Below are 22,062 nucleotides of genomic sequence, written 5' to 3'. Positions count from 1 at the left end.
TGTATCGGATGAAGTATACACTAGTGAATATTTATCAAATATACACTAGTGATTGAATCTGATGGTGTGCTCACTAATCAATTTGTATGAGCTTGAGTGTAAACAAGTGATTATTTATCAGATGGATTATACACTGTTGGATATATATTACATGGAGTGTACACTAGTGAATATTTATCAAATTGAGTACACAGTAGTGAGTGCTTTAGATGGAGTTCATCAGTTGGAATATACACTAGTGAATATTTATCAAATGGAGAATACACTAGTATGTACTCTAATCTCTAGAGTATACACTAATCACTGGTGTACACCAGTGATTATTTATCAGATAAATTATACATTAGTAAGTACATCAGATGGTGTGTTCACTATTGAGTATGTAACAGATAAAGTGAACACTAGTTTTTTTTTTAGATTTACCAAATGGAGTACACTAGTGAGCGTATTAGATGTAGTGCATCAGATGGAATATACACTAGTGAGTGAATTAGATGGAGTGCATCAGATGGAATATACACTAGTGAGTGAATTAGATGTAGTGCATCAGATGGAATATACACTAGTGAGTGAATTAGATGGAGTGAAAGCACAAGTGAGAGCAATGGATGAAGTATACACTAATGTGTGCATCAGCCACTAATAAGCTTATTAGATGGCGTGTACATTAGTGAATATGTATCAGATGCATATCAGTCACATGAAGAATGAATGGAAGGATCATATAAAGTGCGTGACATGAGGAGGGGGCCGGCGTGAATTAGTTGGGGTGATTAAGAGAGTGCGTCAGCAGCGTGGGGGTCTGCATCTTTCCCCTCTCATCCCCACCAAACTTCTGTTCTGAACTAAAAATATGCACTGGCAGAAGGCACCCAGAAAGGAAGACAGAATGTGTGTGTGAAGGACAGCTTGAATAAAGGTATCTGAAAATATGGTAACATCTGGTAAATCACTAGCTGGAGCAGCTTGTTTTTGGTGGTTTGCGTCAGGTGTCCATCATACATCATCATTCATTCATCGCTCTTTCCAGATGAGTGCTAATCTGCACTATGTTTAATCATGTAGCTCACACTGATTAAATCAAATCTCTCTTTTTCTGTCCAACTCTATTTTTGACAAGGCAAGTTTGTTCAGGCTTTAGCGGAGATCATCTCTCTGGCTCAGGAATCTGTGCGTAAACACATGGGTTTATTTCCTGTTTGTCAGCGAGTACGAGAACCTTCTGAGGTGTTCAACCTCACTCCTGCTGATATCTTTTACACTCTGCTCCTCTGTCTTTCATCGCCTTCATTCACACATGCGTCCATACTTTTCTGGCTGCACCTTGTCTTCTCACATGCCCTTTTTTTTAATGGTCTGCCACCTTCTCTGATTGGGACTAAGAAAGTTTGTCATCTCCATGTGGTAAGTCTAGCACAGTGAGGTGAACTCAGGTCAGGTGAGTGAGTCCTTTGCCCGTCCCAGACAACAAAAGGATGAGGGATGGATTATAACTTTACTGCCACCTATTGGCTGATCTAAACAATAGCTTACTTTCAAGTAAAGAATGCGCACCACCCATTGTCTTGTTCACATCTGATTTAAACTTTAAAAATGTACAGCTATCCATAATTTTAATAAAACCTTCAAGAGCACATGTGAAAAAAATACAACTTTATTTACTGAAACTAAAAGCAGTCTGACAATTGCTGAAGTGTTTTGAAATACTCAGTATAACAAATATTTAGGGTGCATTTATTTATATTTGTTCGCACTATTTTCAATCGGACAAAACAAAATTAAGCAGCCTCTGGAACTCTTGAAATACGAATGTTTCATAAAATATTTAAAAACATGTTTTGTACAACAAACCGAGGAATGATTGTGTCACCAAAGTTTCTAGTGGCAAAATGAGTTTGTATCTTTCATCTAGATACTGCACCTGTTTGTGTTTGAGCAAGACAGGGAGAGACAGAAGGAGATATAGAGAGAGAATATGATGTGTGTGGGTTTTAAGGCCAGAGAATAAAAGCTAGTGAGAAAAACAAGAAAAGGAACAAAAACTATAAATTATAATAAACACAAATTTCGAACAAGAGAGAGGAGAGGAGAAGAGGAATCAGTCTTACAGCCCAATTTGCATTTATATATATTAAGAATTCATTTTAGCCCAATACAAATGTCCACAACTACTGTATTTAAAGATGAACATTTAAGAGAGAATATCTATCCAGAACATGATCTAACACTCTGATAAACACGAGAGGACACATCCATACACACCTTCTCTTCAATCTCTTTGATTTGTCTTCTCTGCAAGTCAATCTTATCTTCAAGTTCCCTGATCCTCTGTAAGTCAAATGATGAAGTATCAAATCATTGTTGAATGAAACACAAAAAGAGTGCAAGAGTGCAAGATACAATGAAAGTGAATGTGAACCAGGGACAATCATTCACTTTCATTATGTGGAAGAGCAGCTTGGACAAATACTTTTTGGAAATTTTGGTAATTATCACATGCACGGTTCCCGACCTGCTGCGCAGACTGGAGGAGCTCCATGCGCTGTTGTAGAACGAGCGTGTCGGCATGGCGACTCTGCCGCAGGATCTGTCTCCGCACTGCATCCATTGACTCGGCCAGCTTCGCTCGCTGCCTGTCACTCAAACTCTCCCCCACACAGCTGTCTGGATCCTGCTGCAGGGCAGCGTATAATGTGGCCTCCAGCTCCTGCACCCTCTAAACATAACAAACATGTACACAATGCTTTCTAAAAGGCAAACGCTAATGAGTTTGGCCAGATTATGTAGCGGAATTTATTTTTAAACAGTTTCACATCTTTTCATGAATTTGACATTTACTTTTGGTCAAACTGACCAAACTGGCACTTGCCACAAATATGGTACAAACTGATGCCCTGTCACTTTTCTACTTATTGTACAAAACAACAATTTTAAGTTTCTTATTGTAATCACTAAAAATATACAGTACATTCGTTTTTACTTGAGCTAACAAATACACAACTTCCACACCAACGTGACACTATTGTTTAAAAGTCTGGGTTCAGTAAGATGTTTTTAAAAACTTCTTTCAACCCCAAATTTTAAATAGTAGTGTATATATTATTTCGTTTATGATAAATATAATTGAATCACAACATTTGTTTCCAAACTAGCTAGCTGCTACTGAGTGACAGCTTAATTAAGGTTAGATCTGAAACACTATTGGCCATTTCTGTATATTTTCATTTCAGTAGAACCTTTAATTGTGTGTAATTATAATGTTTATGTATTGTTTATTTTTAAATAATAAATATAATCAAAATACACACAAATATATTTTTATAAAATATGCAAATATATGTATCTTGGCCAAATAGTACACTTATTTTGTTTCATATTTGGCCTCTCCTGTGGTAAGCCAACAACATTTCTATTACTGACACATTGTTGAGAATAAACGTCAGTTAAAGTATTTATAAGTACATGTATATATATATACTTACATACTTTTAATTAAAAGTATATACTTATACTCTAAGTATCCAGAAGTGTCCGTTTACACTGCTACATAATCTCAAAGTCCTACCAGTTGGGCCTGATCAAGAGCTTGCTTTCTGTAGTCTAGTTCCTCTTCCAGGAAACCTTTCTGTTTACTGAACAGCTCCTGTTGATAACATCAGTTCAACACGGTCAAGACAGGAGCACACACAAATTATACATGTCTAATCAAGTGTCATCAAGCTAGACCGAATGGATGTTCTTACCTTCTCATTCTCCAGATCAATCATTTTCTGTGTCAGCGCTGCCTCGGTGCTGTCGATCTGCTTCAGCCACTGGTCACAAAGACATAGCAATACAATAGAACTAGTATAAGGCACCTTATCTTAAAGGACTTAGAGAATGAAGGACATGATACCTTTTCACATAAAGACAGCACAGTGCCTGCTTGAATGACTGTCACCTGCTCCTCGTTTCGCAAGTTCTGCCAATGAAAAGTGAAGTGTTCATTTCAACTCTCTTTTTTGATAAACAGGAGTAATGCATGCACATACAATGGCAAAAAAAAACATACCCCATTATCCCCAAGAATGTCAAGCTTTTTCATGAGGTCAGGAATGATGACATCCTAAACCAAACACACATGAAGATGAGGCCAACATACAGTATGTTATCATACAGTACATATATGCAGCTGTGTGAAGTGTGCAATTTGTGGTATTGTATATGAATTGTATAGTACTGAAACTGGTGTGTCAGAGAAAGGAGACATGCAAAATGTGCAGTGTTGGGGTGCCTCCAGGACCAGGGTTGGGAACCACTGGTATAAAGTATAGTGTATCGTATTGTATATTGTATAAATCAATGGAGCTAAACTCACATCCCTTCAACCACACATTACTACAGTTAGTACATTATATAGTTTTGAATTAAGTACCTGGTAATATGCCAGTGTATGGGTAATATGTGTGTGGGTTTTTACCTTGACACCCTCTTGTTGGCAGTGTAGCTGTAGGATACTGTTGTTTTCAGAGGCAGAGATTTGTAGGTTAAAGGCAGGAGAACGGCGTTCCCTCTCCTATTGGTTAAAAAAGGAATTGGTGGTGAAATATAGAGAGAAAGCATTTTTTGGGACGTAATAGTATCTGGAAAGAAACTGTAGTTTTAGAGTAACAGTTAAATAATTAAATATTTCGGGATTGTTCAACCAAAAATAAAACTTTCTTCAGAAGTAACGGTTCAACAATACACAAAAAAATGAAGAGTGACCGGAAGAGGGGGGCAAAAATGACAAAAAAAAAACGAGCACATAAAGATTCTCCAAGACTTCTTAAGTCATAACATAGCATAGTGAAATATGACTTGTCTTTTCATCGCACAAATGCTATTATATGACTTCAGGAGACTGGACACTATGCACATTTATGGTACTTTAATATGTATTTTTTATCATTATTGAAGCATGACAGCACCACTCTAGTGAAAAAGATATGCACCGGCAGTGTACTTCAAATCTTAAAAGTATATATATATATATATATATATATATATATATAAACTACTTGCAGATGATATATAGATTAAATAAAAGACCATTTAAGTGTAATAGCGAGTACACTTTCAAGACTGTTTCTTCACAAACTATACACTTAAAAAGTACACTTTGTAATGTAATTAAAATTTTGCTTTACAGTAAATAATGGTTTTACTGATCGTTTGTCATGATTTAAAGAACACAATACACATTTAAGTGTCCAAAAACGTTACATTCAGTTCACACTTAAGCATATTGTTTTAAAGTATATTATGAAAATGTATTGCTATATTTTAAAAGAATGCTAAAGTGTGCTTCTTTTTTACAAGGGTAGTTCCCTTTTACTTGCATGAAAAGAAAAGCCAGGATATTCTCCAAACACTCACTAATGTATCTGTGTTTAAACAGAATAAAGAAACTAATATGGGTTTGAAACAACATAAAAGGTAGTGGTGACATTCATATACATCAGGGTGCTTATAAAAGACTTAAGCATACACTGTAAAAAATGATTGTGATTTTAACGGTAAAAGACTGTAAAAATGCTACAGTAAAAACCTGTTAATTGGTTATCATCAGAAAGTTTCCATACTATATACGGTGAATAACTGTAATTACATTTAATGTAATTTTACAGTAAAATACTGTTAAAATTACGGTTTTTGGAAGTGAAAAATAAAAAGTTATTGTATAATTTACAGTGAAAACCTGTAAATTGACACTCCCAGAATTCCCTGCATGACACTTCATATTTGATGTTTTTTCGTTGAAATAACTGTTTCTTCTTAGTTTTTTCTTATCAGTTGTGTACATTAGGGTTTTATCTTACATCTAATGTTGTTAAATTAATGTTTATTACATTATTTCAGTATCGTGTGTTACCATGATGGTGTTTAGTGTTTGTGTGAATGACACTGTGTGCACCTTCTATGTATATATATATATTAGTATTTCCCTTCTCAGCTTGTGGAAGAGCTGTTTGTGATGAGCTTTGATTCATCATGTGACTTTCTCATCACTACCTGTTTTTGGTGGTTATCAGTATTACAGTGGTTCAAAACAGATATTAGTATTTCAATATGCTGGTTTATTAACATTACATCAGTTAATAAAATATGTTTTTTATTGTGAATTTAAGTTAAGTCTGTAAAACCTAAAATGTTGCTGCCATATTTTTAACGGTGAAGTTCTGGCAACCACAGCTGCCGGTATTTTACCGTAAATGTCACAGTTTTTTTTTTTTTTTACGGTGTACAGATAAGTTCATATCACACTTAATGCAATGTAACAACATTATGGAACAGGATGTATGCAGATACTATGAATATTGTTGAATATTGTAGGCTCTGTGACAATCTGCTTATGTTCCTCTATTGCTTTGGATAAAAGTGTCTGCAAAATGTATAAATAAGTATAGAACCCACTACCAATCACATGACTTAACTACAATTAGAAAGTCCATGTGTACAATATTAAGAATGTTCTAAGGTGTGTGTAAAACACTCAGACTAAAAATACTTTAAAAAGTAGAATGCTGAAAGACAAACAAACAAATAAATAAATACATATTTTGAAAAATGTCTTTGTTTTTTTGTCCATAAAATGAAAGTCAATGAGGGCCAATGTTGTTTGGACTCCACTGACATTCAGAATATCTTCTTTTGTGTTCCGCAGAAAAAACTAAAGCCATATATGTTTGGAGAAACATATTGTAAGGGTGAGTAAAAGATTACAGAATTTGGATTTTTGGGTGAACTGTCCCTTTAAGCACACACACTTAACCAGATGTTTCAACTGAATTACTTATAAACCACACACTTTGTGTCATTTCTGTAATCAAACAATATGCACTTAATTATATGCAGTAATTTGAACTAAGAAAGTGTTCTTTCTAATTGGCAGCTGCAGTTACCGTATGCTGTAAGTTGGATTCTGTAAATTAAATAACATTCTCACAAAAATGTCACAATGATCACAAAGAAATATTCAATATCTCATAGAAGATGTATAACATTCTACAAGCAAACAAAAAGAGTACATAGGCACACAAATGTGTTGGGATAAATAATGACCATTAAAAAAATAGTGAATTTGTGCATTTATAAACAAATAAAAATACATGCAGGAGGTGTAGTCAAAAAGAAAAAGAAAAAAAAGATTGGTGAGGAGTTTCATTCAAATAAATTTTATTCCACAGAAACGTATAATTAACAAAACAATAGTGATATAAATATACAGTTCTTAAAACAGGAAAAAAAAACATTTAAAATGTGTATGAAAATATTTATAACAACATGAACACATAAAACTCAAAGCAGTGCCAGTTTTGTGTATGTAAGGGGTCAAATGGATTCATGTATGTAGCTTGTGTAGACATGAGCCGGGTTTGGCCGCCCCTGTTTGCTGCTGTGGGAGCAAAACAGATTCTCTTACTTCCAGTTCTAGAATGCGGAATTCAAGCAGCTCATTCTGATCCAGGGTGTCTTGAACTTCAGAGCGTAATCGCATTTCACACTGCTCCAGCGATACTATCTACCACACACACACACACACACACACACACACACCGGAAGAACTCGCTGTAGTATTGTTGTTGCCGCCGCCGCTATGTTGTGGAGATGCTGTGTGTTTCATTGTGAAAGTTTAACAACGTCGTTATAAACTATTGTTTTAGTCACGGGTATATTGTGAGGTGTACTAGTGGATGTGACGTTTTGTGTTGGATATATATATGTAAATTGTCCAGGGTTTAAGTGGAAATGATTTAATGATTGTGGTAATTGAACATTGGCTAATGAATGATGACGTCAATATAATTAGTGATTTAAAAAGTGGGTGGAGGGATTGAATTGCTTTACACACTGAGGAAGGCTTTGAGCCGAAACGTTTGTGTCTTTTCCCATCAGTAATGAATGTAAAATAAAAGAAGATTGTTCTCGTGAGTGTGGATCATAATTTCCTATACTTTCATTGTGAAAGTGAAACTATTTTGCCCTTCCAAAAGAGGACGATATCCTCTTCGTCATGCCTGGAGCTGATCTGTGCTGGTTGCTGAGGAAATACATCAACTTCGCGCTGTGGATCGCTGGATCGGCTTTCACCGTGGACGAAGCGAGTCCAGCCCGGGGTCGTCACATGTGGTTGCCAATCATCGCTCCGGCCTGACAGGGCATCATCACAGTATGGTAAGGGGCGTAACATTTCCATCACACGCTCGAGGCATTCGGCACTGGATAGCTGGCCAATCAGAGCACACCTCGCTTTTCAGACCGATGAGCTTTGTAAAAATCGACGCATTTCAGAAAGGCGGGGCAAAGAGGAGAAACAATAATGTACAGTATGTAGAAAATAATGTGTTTTTTGAACCTTAAACCGCATAAACACATTTCATTACACCAAATACACAACATAATGTTCTTTTTTAGCAACATCATATGACCCCTTTAATTGTTTATGTTTGAGTATATGTATATTATAGGAAACTAAGGACATAGGCTGTACCTTTTCTCTGAGTTCCTGGTTCACCCTGAGAAGATTTTGCTTTTCCTCCACCCACTTTGAGTCCTGCATAACATAAACCCACACAAAACTTGACTTGACTTGACTTGACTATTATCACTAATCACACACAAGCCACACTCTCATTTAAAAAAAAAAAAAAATCTCACATCAAATATCAAATACTCAGTCTTAAACATTGAGCTCAGCAAAAACAAAGAAATGCATAGAGAAAAAATAAATAAAATGAGAAGTTAAAGATGGAGAAAGGAGATTTATTAGGCCGCATGCAGGTAAGTCCATTTCCATATTTTACAGGAAAAAAAAAAAACATCAAGCAATCAATAAGAGACAAGCAGAGAATAGAAAGGAAACACATGCAAGAGCAGACTGACCAATGACAAACATGCACTGTGAACCAACTGATCATTAAGCCAAAAATAGCTACATTCAGAATAGCACAGTACCATACTACTCTTACTAATTCTGCAGTATGTATACTATGCACAGTATTTCTGCCATATGTTTATTAACTGACAGTCACCACTGATAAGCTACCACTAAATATTGTAGAAACTTAATTTGCTGTAAAGTTGCTTTGCAACGATTTGCATCGTGAAAAGCGCTATACAAATACACTTGAATTGAATTGAATTGAATTATGGAAATTTCATACTTTCATACTGAAAACAAATTTCAGACTCCTCTTTACAAAAATTGGAGTAAAAATACTACATTTTTATTTCTAAAATAATAGATGGTCAGCATTCACCTAATTAAACGTTTAACATTATGAGGTCATGCAAAACATTGTTGCACACTACTGCTTGAAACATTTAGCAAATGTTGAATAATTCACAGTCCTGTTTCACATACTATTTAAAGGGTCATGAAACACTAAACTACATTTTCTGAGATGTTAACAAGAGTTGTTTGTGTTGCACATCACAGAAGACAACGTTAGCATCCGTTACTTTTTTTAATTATAGGAGAAAATGGTTAAGCTTTTCTCTAATCTGTAGCTTACCAAACCCAGTTTTGCACCATTTTTCAGAACTGTGGAGAGAACTAACGGGTGTTGAAATAGAGTGCAAAGAAGTGAATTGGGAAAGTTCCAGAAGTGAAAACAAAATTTCTCCCTAGGGAAAATGATTTTTAATGACTTGCAAACCTTAAAGACAGACCTGTTGTGAGCTCTGAGGTTGTTAATCGATGGTATATGCTTGTTGAAGCCACAGGCCACATTATTTCAACATGTTTTTAAAAGAATAATGTTTTAACAGCAGAATTTGTGGTGAGAAACTACATTACCCATGATGCTGTATGGAAAATCCACCAATCAGTCGCGGCAAGCAAATCGCACCAAAAAAATGCTCTGCAGGAAACGGCGGATCCCATGAAGCATGCAAATGACATAATTAAATCTCCAAACACTCCAAATACTTTATGTATTTGTAAATCTATCTATCTATCTATCTATCCATCTCTAGCTAAAATAATGAAGGAGTGGCTTCACAACAACTCTGTGACTGTTCTTGAATGGCCCAGCCAGAGCCCTGACTTAAACCCAATTGAGCATCTCTGGAGAGACCTAAAAATGGCTGTCCACCAACGTTTACCATCCAACCTGGCAGAACTGGAGAGGATCTGCAAGGAGGAATGGCGGAGGATCCCCAAATCCAGGTGTGAAAACCTTGTTGCATCTTTCCCAAAAAGACTCGTGGCTGTATTAGATCAAAAGGGTGCTTCTACTCTAAATACTGAGCATGTGATATTTCAGTTTTTTTTTTTTAATAAATCTGCAAAAATGTCAACAATTCTGTTTTTTTCTGTCAATATGGGGTGCTGTGTGTACATTAATGAGGAAAAAAAATTAACTTAAATGATTTTAGCAAATGGCTGCAATATAACAAAGAGTGAAAAATTTAAGGGGGTCTGAATACTTTCCGTACCTACTGTATATACATACATATACAGTATATAGGATTTTTTTTTATTTTTTATTTTTTTATGCATTTAGCAGACGCTTTTATCCAAAGTGACTTACAGTGCATTCAGGCTATTCATTTTTTACCAGTATGTATAATATGATTAATGTGTAGTCTTTTCTTTTTAAAGCAGTAACAGTCTCATCTATTTCTCTTTTTGTCCGATTTTAACATACTTTTGTAATGTACTGTAGTGATACACCTCATAGCTGGTTGGCTTGGTTCATGGTTTATAATGCTTTACTGAAGACTTTTAAAAAAATCCCTATGCAAACATTAATGGGAAAAATACTTCTGGAACCAACGCTACTGAAAAAGTGGGTGTGCACTAATGCACTTTATAGGGGGTTTTATGACCCTTTAAAAAACAGTAGGCAGTAAGCTAGTATTCCATTCCGAGTAAGACCGAAACGAAAGACCAGCAATATATTTGTGCCCTAGTACACCCCCAATTTTTGGTCAGTGAACAGGATGTAGTACAATTCTCAAATCTAGTGTTAAGACAGGCTGTGAAAACAAGATTATAGTATACAGGGGAGACGGCAGGGCACAAATAGCATGAATATGAAATGATTACGCCATAATTAAATGTGCTGATTGATTTGATTAAATATACATTAGAAAAAGCTAAGTAAAAAGCATTGGTCAAGCAAAGGAAATGTACAGAAATAACAAAAACTGTAAAGTATGACTGATCCTATGGGGGAAGTCACATGATTTGGTGCCATATCCTCTGTGTAGTGCCAGCACACAAGCATGGCTGTCAGAAAGACAAGCAGCAAAGCCAATGTGACTGGAGTCAGGGGTGTCTTCTCCCCGCCCTCTTTCTTATTTACCTGCCCCTTCTCTGCCAAGCTCCGCTCCAGGTCGGCAATCCGTGCCTGACAGCCAATCAACTCCGTCTGCAGCTGCTCCCGTGTCTGACGGACAGAGCACAGAGCCAATCAAAGAGCCAGCCTAGGGCATATGTACGCATAAACAGTCTATATTGGCTTCTTTTGAATTTTAAAAGAGTTTCAAATGACAAATGAGCAGCAAAGCCAATGTGACTGGAGTCAGGGGTGTCTTCTCCCCGCCCTCTTTCTTATTTACCTGCCCCTTCTCTGCCAAGCTCCGCTCCAGGTCGGCAATCCGTGCCTGACAGCCAATCAGCTCCGTCTGCAGCTGCTCCCGTGTCTGACGGACAGAGCACAGAGCCAATCAAAGAGCCAGCCTAGGGCATATGTACGCATTAACAATCTATATTGGCTTCTTTTGAATTGCAAAAGAATTTCAAATGACAAATGTTTGAAATTTTGGTAGCTTTTTTTTTTTTTTTGAGGCAGGAATTTTCGGCCATGCTTGCTACAATGCTGGCTGTGATCAACAGATGAGTGGTATTTCAGTGTGGGCAAAGGAGATTCTGAAAAGGTCTTGGAATTCATTTAAATTGTATTTAAACATTGGTGCAATTTGATTCAGATCAAAAACAAAAAAATAGTGGTAAGAAAAGGATCCTTCAGAATGTCCAGTGTTGGTGGGGTTAAACATGCGTCTGTGGAGTTGGCGTCATGGGCCCTCACCCTGCAGTGTCTCTCAGGGTCCAGAGGCCCTGTAGTCTCCTGCAGAAGTGCGTAAGCTCGCTGCAGTGCCTGGTACTCTCGCGTCAGCTGCCGAAATCGCAGCTCCGCCTCCTCTCGGGAAAAGCCCTGACGAATAACAAATGCAATTCCATGTGTCACATTTGTTTTTCAGCTGTTAATGTAAAATATGAAACAATTTAACGAGACATTTGCTCACCCTCAAGTTGTTCCAAACCTGTAGGACTTACTTTTTTCTGGTGAACACAAAATAATATATTTTGAAGAATGTTGGTAACCAAAGAGTTTTGGGGGAGGTGGTGTGGAGTTTACTCAAGCACCAAGAAAGTCAAACAGGTTTGGAACAACATGACGGTAAGAAAATGATGTCAGAATTTTCATTTATATGTGAACTATTATAAGGAAAAAATTGGTTAAAGGGATAGTTCACCCAAAAATGAAAATGTGATGTTTATCTGCTTACCCCCAGGGCATCCAAGATGTAGGTGACTTTGTTTCTTCAGTAGAACACATTTGATGATTTTTTTGGTGTCTTAGGACATCAATGTGTCGTCACGTGCCGCAGGGTTTAATTTGGATTTGTCTGTGCATGTTTTTTTTACTCTCATAGATTTTGTTACCATTGCCATGCATTATACGACTGATAGACTGCAACGGTTAAAGTTAAAAATCATCATATGTGTTCTACTGAAGAAACAAAGTCACCTACATCTTGGATGCCCTGGGGGTAAGCAGATAAACATCACATTTTCATTTTTGGGTAAACTATCCCTTTAAGTAGTTCCTGAAAATCAAAAACACAACAATTCAAGACAACCTCAGGCAAGTTTGTCTGATTCATATTTTGGTTATTATTGTGCTATCTATTTTTTGGTTATGATTTTGCTTGCCTGCAGTGGGAAAATCGTTTTGAAGACAAAATGTTCTTTTTTGGGGTGAACTAAGACCAAGCACTGAATCAGGTAGGACTGGGTTGCATGACGTCACATAATTAATATGCATGAACATATTAATAAACATATATGCAAGTTTTACAATTTGCCCACCAACATTTCAGACTGTTCAAACGCATTTGGTTTTCCAGAAGATTTACACAGCAATTTCTTCTGCTTGTGTATCATACGGCCTATTATATTTCATACAATTAAAGTGCATTCCTGTAAAAGTGTCTGTAATTATCATGAATCACATTGTTTCACGATACACATTGTAACATAATACACATTGTTTCAAAGCAGTTTTACAGAAAATCATGATGTTAATGTTTATAATATTTCAATATTGTTATGCCTTACAGTCGAATTAAGCACATAAAATAGATGACATTTTCTATGTATTTTATATTGCTTTACGTGAGCACACTGTATATATACAGATAAAACTTAATACAGCTGTGCGACAATACAGTTTACATTTTGCTACAATAAAATATTTGTTGTAAACAAACAACTGTTTAGAGTTAGTAACAGTTTCAGTGAGTAAACTAAAATCAAAATCAAAATCAAATTTGTGCCTAATTTTTATGACATTTAGTGAAGAAAATCTTATTTAATGAAGAGCATATTCGAGAGAGCTGAGAACACTACAAGAACACATTGTTATGGGATCGTCTTCACGGTGCAGTTAATGACTCGATTATAATCCCGCTCCTCGTTAACTAGCTCTGACTCTCAGTAAACAACATGAAGGTTAGGGGCCACTTATGAACAAGAGAACAGCTGAGATGCCTCATCACGGTCCCTTGAGCACAACACTTAACTGCATCTGACCAAATAACAAGCCTAATTCAAATGAATGCTTTGAATTAAACAAACACTGAAGTTTGACACCATGTTTACACTCTCCAGGGCTGCCAAATTTATGAAATGAATATGCAGACTACAGTTTTATACTGTCAGAAGATAATCAAAATGTTAGGGTGGTGTTAATGGTTTTCATATACTGCTGTGTGGCTGCTAAAATGTTTGGAGTTGTTTTTGTTGTATTGCTATGTGGTTGCTCAGAATTCAATATAAGTACTTAATTAAATGTTCAGTGGACAGTAAGCAAGTAGCTGTACTGGGTTGTTGCTAGGTTGTTTCTTACTTAGAAAAATAATAATACATTTCTCTTCAATAAGCTAAATTATTTGATGTATTATCCATGTCAAACATACAGAGCAAGTTACACATACTAGCGAATCACAAACACTAAACAACTGGATTTTTATAGGGGATGAAAAAATGTAAATCTTCACAGGAACTTTGATGGACAGCACAGGAAACTATGATTTAAGAGATGTAAACAGGATTAAGATTCAAACTGGTGCATTTGGTTTGGATGTACTACCATTCAAAAGTGTGGGGTCAGTAAGTTTTTCTTTACTTTTTTTTTTTTTTAAAGAAATTAATACTTTTATTCAGCAGTGACACATTACATTACTCAAAAATGACATTTAGAGTATAATGTTACAAAAATATAATTTAATATAAGGTTCCATTTCAAATAAAAGCTGTTCTTTTGAACGTTTTATTCATCAAAGAATCCTGAAAAAGTGTATCACAGTTTCCACAAAAATATTAAGCAGCACACCTGTTTTCAACATGGATAATAATAAGAAATGTTTCTTGAGCAGCAAATCAGCATATTAGAATTATTTCTAAAGGATCATGCGACACGGAAAACTGGAGTAATTGCTGCTAAAATTCAGTTCTGCCATCACAAGCATAAATGATACATTATAAAATATAAAAATATAAAACGGTTATTTTAAATTGTAATAATATTCTACAATATAACTGTTTTTACTGCATTTTGGATGACGTGAATGCAGCCTTGGTGAGCATAAGAGAAATCCTTCAAAAAAAAAAAAAATCTTACTGACCCCAAACTTTTGAACGGTAGTGTAGTCGAGCTGCAAGAGTATTCAGTGCAGGTATTAAGGTTTGTCAAATAATTTATTGCATGACATACATCTTCAAGATCCTCTTCGGGGGTGGCAGGGGTGTGATCTGTGCGGTCGGTGTTATATGATGTCAGAGATGACGTTTCAGAATCGACAGATTCTTCGTCAAATCCAAAATATGTCTCCACAACATGCCTCTGAAAAAGAAAGAAGCCAGTACTTAAGTATTATACCCATATTCACATTAAACTAGTGTAATAAAATCACTTACTAACCTAACTAAAGTCCAATTTAACTTTCACACAATTTCCGCAAGTATACACTGTAAAAAAAATTCTGTAGTTACATGAAATGTCTGGTTAGATATTTTACAGTTTTTCCCTCTATATAGTACGGGAACTTACTGTTAACCTATTAACAGTTTTTTTCCCGTAGCGTTTTTACAAAATTTTACAGTTAAAATTACACTTATTTTTTACAGTGACCATAAAACAGTACAGTTTGCCTCTCCTCTCTTTTGTTTACACAAAAAAAAAAAATATCCACTCACAGAAATTATGATGGTAACACATGACCAACCCAGGAAGAGCAGTGTGTGTGAGTGATTTAACAAAAATATGACCCTGACCGTTTCTGCTTTAAAACCTTTTGGAGTGTCTTACTGTAAGTGCATTACTGTAAATGTTCATTTTTACAAAATGAGGGAGTCACAATCACAAATACTGTCAGTACTACCCACATATGCTGTGAACACGGTGTGCCTTGTTTCTAAATCCAGAATAATCAATCCTTTCCATGGACCGTACAGTATTTAACTGACACGCAGATGTCCTTTGATTGCACAGACACTTTTTGAAGAGAACTGAACTGAGCTGGATTGTGACATCACTGAATGAACGATGAACCAACTTTAAATGAAAAACTGACTGTTTTCTGTTGTCCTTTTGCATTATCAGCACACGTTTAACACTGTAAAGCTGCGTTGACACAATCTGTATTGTATAAAGCACTATATAAATAAAGGTGACTTGACTTTGAATACACTATGCAATCGCTCTTACCATCGTGTTTGTAGGTCATCTCCTGACAGCCAGAGAAATACAGACACACCAGAGCACACAGACACAGGAACATGGAGAGATACAGCACCAGCAGGAAGTACTCTGGCATACTGGATGTGTATTTGTGCTCCTCAGTCCAGTGTCATGGTATGCGGTATATCCTTTTAACCTCTTTAACCAGCATCATCTTCCTCAGTGTTCACAGGAAATGAGAGTTACAAATGTGTGTGTTAAAGCCTGTGTTATGGTAATCTCTTGATGCTTCTCTCTTGCGTGAATTTATAGTCAAGTCCACTGACTCCACCTCCATAGCAACGGTTCTTGAGAACGAACAACTAAACCCCACCCCACAACGCCACAAACACACACACACAGGTTTACTTCATTTAAATGAGAACATGCAGTACCATATACAGTATAAAGCTAATCATAATAAGCTTTACATATTAATTACTTCATATATTAGTTACCCAAGCTCAACCATTTTTAGAATAAAATAAAATATTATTTTATTTATTTAGTAATGTTTTTTTTTTTCAATTCAGGACATCCTCAAATGTTCCCAAACAAGGTTTTGTCAGATTTAGCTAACAAAAAAATGGATAATTTTGTATCAAAAATACAGTGAAGTAAACCCAAACATACGCAAACTCTGAAGGACAGTGACATTGCAACTGCGTTTATAGACTTTTGCATTGTGAAAATAGGGTTTTTAGTTGTTTGGATGACTGGCTTAACCTTTTAGGCAAAAAAAGAAAGAAACCAGAGACTGTTTAAGTGTTGTTAAGCTGGTGAAAGCATGAGAAAGAAAAAAGAACTTGGCTGGACTCAGAGGTCTCGAGAGGCCAATTAATGTACCAGTGTAACCAGCACACACATGAAGAAACACACACATGCGCGCACACACACACACACACTCCTCAGAGGAGACAGTTGCTTAGCGACAGTGTCCATATGCTTTAAAGAAAAGAGAAAGTAACCAGAGCAAAACTTCCATCAAAGAGACTCCAAATATGGTTCAAGATAATTCTATGAATGAGAGGATCAGCTCACCTTGGGCAACTTGATGTTTTTTCGCCTGTTCTTTTTGTTGATTATCAACCTGTCCCGTTCCTGAAAGCACATCCAGACATTACATTAAATAAAACACAAAAACACACAACTCAGAATCATCATTCAGCAGCACATTCAAGGAGTACGTTTCATTTCACATTTAATCAAGTATGAATGCTACAGGTCAACAAGTTTACACTACCGTTCAAAAGTTTTTTTTAAAAATTTTTTTATGTTTTTGAAAGTCTCTTATGCTCACCAAGGCTGCATTTACTTGATTAAAAAATTAAATAAAAACAGTAATACTGAGATATATTATTATAATATAAAATAGCTGTTTTAATATATTTTAAAATATTACTTATTTCTGTGATGACAAAGCTGAATTTTCAGAATCATTACTCCAGTCTTCAGTGTCACATGATCTTCAGAAATCATTCTAATATGCTGATTTGGTACTCAAAAAAAATTATTATTATTCTCAATGATGACTTTTGTGGAAAACATGATACATTTATTCAGGATTCTTTAATGAATAGAAAGTTTGAAAGAAAAGCTTTAATTTCAAATAGAAATATATTGTATATTAATAAAGTATTTACTGCCACATTTGATCAATTCAATGCACCCTTTCTGAATAAAGGTATTAAAAAATTGAATGTCTTAAAATAAATGGCTAACACTTTAGTACAGTATAGGGACCAATTCTCACTATTAACTAGTTGCTTATTAGCATGCCTATTATTAACATATTGGCTGTTTATTAGTACTAATAAAGCACATATTCTGCATGAGCATATTCTACATTCCTAATCCCACCCAATACCTAAACCTAACAACTACCTTACTAACTATTAATAAGCAGCAAATTGAGGCAAAACTCGTAGTTAATGTTTTGTTAATAGCGAGAATTGGATCTTAAAATAAAGTGTGACCAAATAAATAAATAGATAGATAGATAAAACTTTTGAACGGTAGTGCATGTAAACATTGTCACATGCAATACTACTCTGATGCTGGCAATACTGAATTATCAGCATGCATGTTAACAGACGTCATGAGGGAGGGGAAGAGAAAATGAGAGTGATGCTGAAATTCATTTTTAATTAGGCTTTGCTTTAATGAAGTAAACAAACTAATTAACAGACACAGCGCTGATTACCAAACACAAATAATTACAGGGTGAGACCAGTTAGAGAATAAGTACACCGAGTGCACACACTAGTGTTGTCAAAAGACCGGGTACTTCGGTACAAAGTCGGTACTAAAAAAATGAAAACGTTACGGTACCAGGTTTTTTTAAGTACCAGTGGTACCGAGAACCCGGTCAACCCGGTTCTTGATGCGCTATCCGAAAGGTGTGCAGATGCGCTCTCTTCATAAAAGCACTGAGACGTGGAGACATCAAAAGGAGGAAACACACCAAACTAACAAACACTTTAAAGACAGACACCCAGATCAAATGAAAGAGTTCAAGCAGCTAAGTTTCATTTTAATATTTAGATCTTCAGTGTTTCCCATACATTGATTTAACTTGTGGCGGCCCGCCACAGTATCAAAACTGACCCCCACAAATAGATTTTCCAAAAGGCTTTGACTTCGTTGAATAAACATGAGCACTGCACGTGTCAAAGTCGAAACCCGGTGCGGGTGTTTTTATATCACTGTATTTCTGAAGGAAACCGACTGTCTTCAGAAAATTATGGATGTCATTTTCATTTCATCTTGCGTGTAATGCCTGAGCAGTGTTTGTGAGCACAGCACTTATTAGATTACAGCCATTACCGGGGAAACCTCTATCTCTCCCGCTCTACAAGCGTACACACCAGAGGCTTTTAAATGAATTGTGAATCTAAAATATGTGTGTTAGAGAATGCACAAATGGTTAACATTGGTTGTGTCATATCAGTCAGAAAAGCAGTTCCGGCCTTTTATTTATTTTATTTTTTTTAGCTAACGTAGTTAATTGTTATTCTTGGCTAAATAACTCTAGAAGGTTTTCAAAAGCCATTAAGTACAAATGTTCAATGTTTATTAAATGAATTCTGAATAAAAATACTTATTAAAATGTAATAACTTTCTTCACGTGCTGAATAAAATTATTAATTTAGTTTTTTCCCCTGGAAGCAAGACTAAATATCTTAAGTCATTTGGCTTATCTAGTAAAAGTATCTTGATTTAAGAATTTTAAGATATTTTGAAATGTGCTATATAAATAAACTTGCCTTGCCTTCGGAGACAAATTTTCCTTTCTGATAATGTAACAACAGCTGAGACAATCAAATCCTGATTATTAAAATTATGTCCTGTCCTACATTATTTCCCATAATTTTCCGTTTTTCCTTTAACAACAAACCTGTTCTGCGTTCTCTCTACTGAGTGTCTTCAGTTTGTCCTCCATGCGCTGTAGAGTCTGCAGCAGCTCTTCATTCTTTTTATTCAGCCGTTTATTCTTCTCCATAAGAGGCTTTATCTCTGCATCTGTTTCTCGCACTCGTTTCAGCTGTATGACAGAGAGAGACTGATCTACATACAGAATGCAAGACATTTGTGCTAAACTACAATTGGGATTTCCATACGGATCTTATGAAAATTATCTTACAGATTTTTACAACACAAAATACAAATCTTTTGAGAACAGTGGCTTTAGTGCGTGAGAGGTCAGCAGTGAAAATGATAATGCCAAATGCAAACAATAAAATACAACTAACCATATAATCATTCATCATTATGATAAATTAACAGAGGAGAAGATGCAGGTTAAATAATATATACAGTATAATACACTAAATGCAGGTTTGGTACATGATATATAATCTGGGTCATGAAGCTAAACCAGTTGAAAATCACAGATTTAAAACATTGTTCCCAATAATCTTTCACTATTACAGTTAAAAAACTGTTGAAAAACTGTAAACGGTTTAACATCACATGTAATTTTACTGCAAAGTATTGTCAAATGTATGTTTTTTAGAAGAAAAAACTATTAATTACCATATAATTTACTATGAAAAAAGGGTAAAAGGACATTCCCAGAAGTCACACGACAAAGTTCCCTTTGTGACACACCACATATGATTATATTTTACGATTTGTTTCTTTATATTTATGTTAACAGTAATGCTTTGTGTTTTTTAGTTAATGATTATTGCATTATTTTAGTATAATGTGTTACCCTGATGGTGCTTTGTCTGCATCACCCTGCGCATCGGCAATACGGCCATGTTTATGATCAGGCCATTTGTGATGGATTCATCATGTGGGCTTTCTATTGTACCACCTGGTTATCGGTACATTTTGCAAAATATTTTGGTAGTTCGAGTTGCTTGGTATATTAACATTATATCACTTAATGAAATATTCGGTTATAAATTGTAAAATATACATACAGCCACCAATATTCCATCCTATTACTGAAACATTGTCACAGTAATTTTTACACTGAATTTTTGGCAATAACAGCTGCCATTTTTAACTCCCCTGGTGCCATTTTGGAGAGTATCCACTGAACGTAAACAGCGTATACTATTCTGTGTCAGCAGCATCACGTGGATACGGTTTTTTACATTGTTTACGCCTTGATTTGAACGAAAACAACGCATCCGCGTGACGCAGCTGACTCAGAACAGCATACCCTGTTTACGTTCAGTGGACACTCTCCAAAATGGCGCTAAGGGTGACGCGGAGGAGACGAAATGTTGAATAAAGTCGTTTTTTTTGTTTTCTTTGCGTACAAAAAGTATTCTCGTAGCTTCGTAATATTACGGTTGAACCCCTGATGTCACATGGATTATTTTACAGATCTCCTTGCTACGTTTCTGGACCTTGATCGTGGTAATTACATTGCTGTCTATGGGAGGGTCAGAGAGCTCTCAGAATTCATAAATAAATAGAGTAAATAATGAAAATAATCAGTAAATAATGACAATTTTCATTTTTGGGTGAACTATCCCTTTAACAGGATATTTTACAGTGTATGATTCAGATAAGATCCTATTAGATAAATTCCTATATGACTTTTGCCCTTAGTTTGTCGAGAGTGTATGTATATGTACCAGTTCATTTCTCTCATCTGACAGCAGGGTGTTTCTGTCCTCTAGTTTCCTGATGACTGCCTGCAGCTCAGCGATCTTCAGCTGAAACCTCCGTACATCCCTCTCATCCGCGTCCTATGAGTGGATAAACATACTTTATTGTGTGATGGCAAAGTTCATCATGCAGGAAAAAGTTCTCGTCATGTTAGTCCAACATGAATGTTAATGGTCCTGATGATATAAAAGCTTTTTGTCAGATGTTTCTGATCGCAGAACAGAACAAACCTGGTTATTGACAGAGTCTGTGTTTTCCCCGAGGAATGGCGCCACCTCTCTCTTCGGACTCCCATAATGCCGCTCTGATTCCTCCTTCTGCAGCAGTAGACGCTGTGTCTGTCCCGCCTGCACACCCAGCTCTTTTTCCAGTGACTGCACCACACGATCTCTGCTCTTCAACTCGTCCATCTGACACAAACACACATTTGAGTTCATGCTTTTTGTGGTCCAATTCACAAAATTTCCTTCCTTCAGGTCTAGCTGCTGTACTAATCTTGTAGTAGGTAATTCCTACTAATGCATACATAAATATATAAAAACTTGAAAGGGTTTGGGCCAGTAAGATTTTTGTTTTAAGATTTAGATTTTTGACAGTAAAGACATTTACAATGTTACAAAATCTTTCTATTTCAAATAAATGCTGTTATTTTGAACTTTTTATTCATCAAGGAATCCTGAAAAATATGAAGCAGCACAACTCTTTTCAACATTGAGATCATAAGAAATGTTTCTTGAGCACCAAATCAACATATTAGAATGATATGTGACGCTGAAGACCGAAGTTATGAAGCTGAAAGCTGCAAATTCAGCTTTGCAATTACAGGAATAAATTACATTTTGAAATACATTCAAATAGCAAACAGATATTTAAAATTGTAATAATATTTCACAATAAA

The 22,062-nt window shown here is 35.8% G+C and overlaps 1 protein-coding gene across 1 annotated transcript in view; it reads right to left on the bottom strand.

Moving 5' to 3' along the window:
- Positions 1 to 1,927: 1,927 nt before the first annotated feature.
- Positions 1,928 to 22,062, bottom strand: part of LOC107749706 (janus kinase and microtubule-interacting protein 3-like) — a 35,699-nt gene continuing 15,564 nt past the window's right edge. Inside the window, exons 4-20 of the mRNA XM_016564850.1 lie at positions 21,395 to 21,574; positions 21,131 to 21,244; positions 19,432 to 19,578; positions 17,076 to 17,150; positions 15,030 to 15,158; positions 12,060 to 12,185; positions 11,590 to 11,673; positions 8,513 to 8,575; positions 7,445 to 7,543; positions 4,460 to 4,555; positions 4,052 to 4,105; positions 3,896 to 3,961; positions 3,744 to 3,812; positions 3,566 to 3,643; positions 2,513 to 2,716; positions 2,263 to 2,328; positions 1,928 to 2,042 (exon numbers count right to left, since the gene is read on the bottom strand). Of these exons, the coding sequence (XP_016420336.1) occupies positions 1,992 to 2,042; positions 2,263 to 2,328; positions 2,513 to 2,716; positions 3,566 to 3,643; positions 3,744 to 3,812; positions 3,896 to 3,961; positions 4,052 to 4,105; positions 4,460 to 4,555; positions 7,445 to 7,543; positions 8,513 to 8,575; positions 11,590 to 11,673; positions 12,060 to 12,185; positions 15,030 to 15,158; positions 17,076 to 17,150; positions 19,432 to 19,578; positions 21,131 to 21,244; positions 21,395 to 21,574 (1,701 nt within the window). The 3' untranslated portion in view covers positions 1,928 to 1,991. The remainder of the gene's footprint in view (positions 2,043 to 2,262; positions 2,329 to 2,512; positions 2,717 to 3,565; positions 3,644 to 3,743; positions 3,813 to 3,895; positions 3,962 to 4,051; positions 4,106 to 4,459; positions 4,556 to 7,444; positions 7,544 to 8,512; positions 8,576 to 11,589; positions 11,674 to 12,059; positions 12,186 to 15,029; positions 15,159 to 17,075; positions 17,151 to 19,431; positions 19,579 to 21,130; positions 21,245 to 21,394; positions 21,575 to 22,062) is intronic.

The sequence above is a fragment of the Sinocyclocheilus rhinocerous genome, unplaced genomic scaffold (genome assembly GCF_001515625.1).
Source record: "Sinocyclocheilus rhinocerous isolate Xijiao unplaced genomic scaffold, SAMN03320098_v1.1 scaffold2938, whole genome shotgun sequence".
NCBI classification, from domain to species: domain Eukaryota; kingdom Metazoa; phylum Chordata; class Actinopteri; order Cypriniformes; family Cyprinidae; genus Sinocyclocheilus; species Sinocyclocheilus rhinocerous.
The sequence above is the reverse complement of the archived record's forward strand: the minus strand, read 5'-3'. Positions and strand labels throughout refer to the sequence as shown.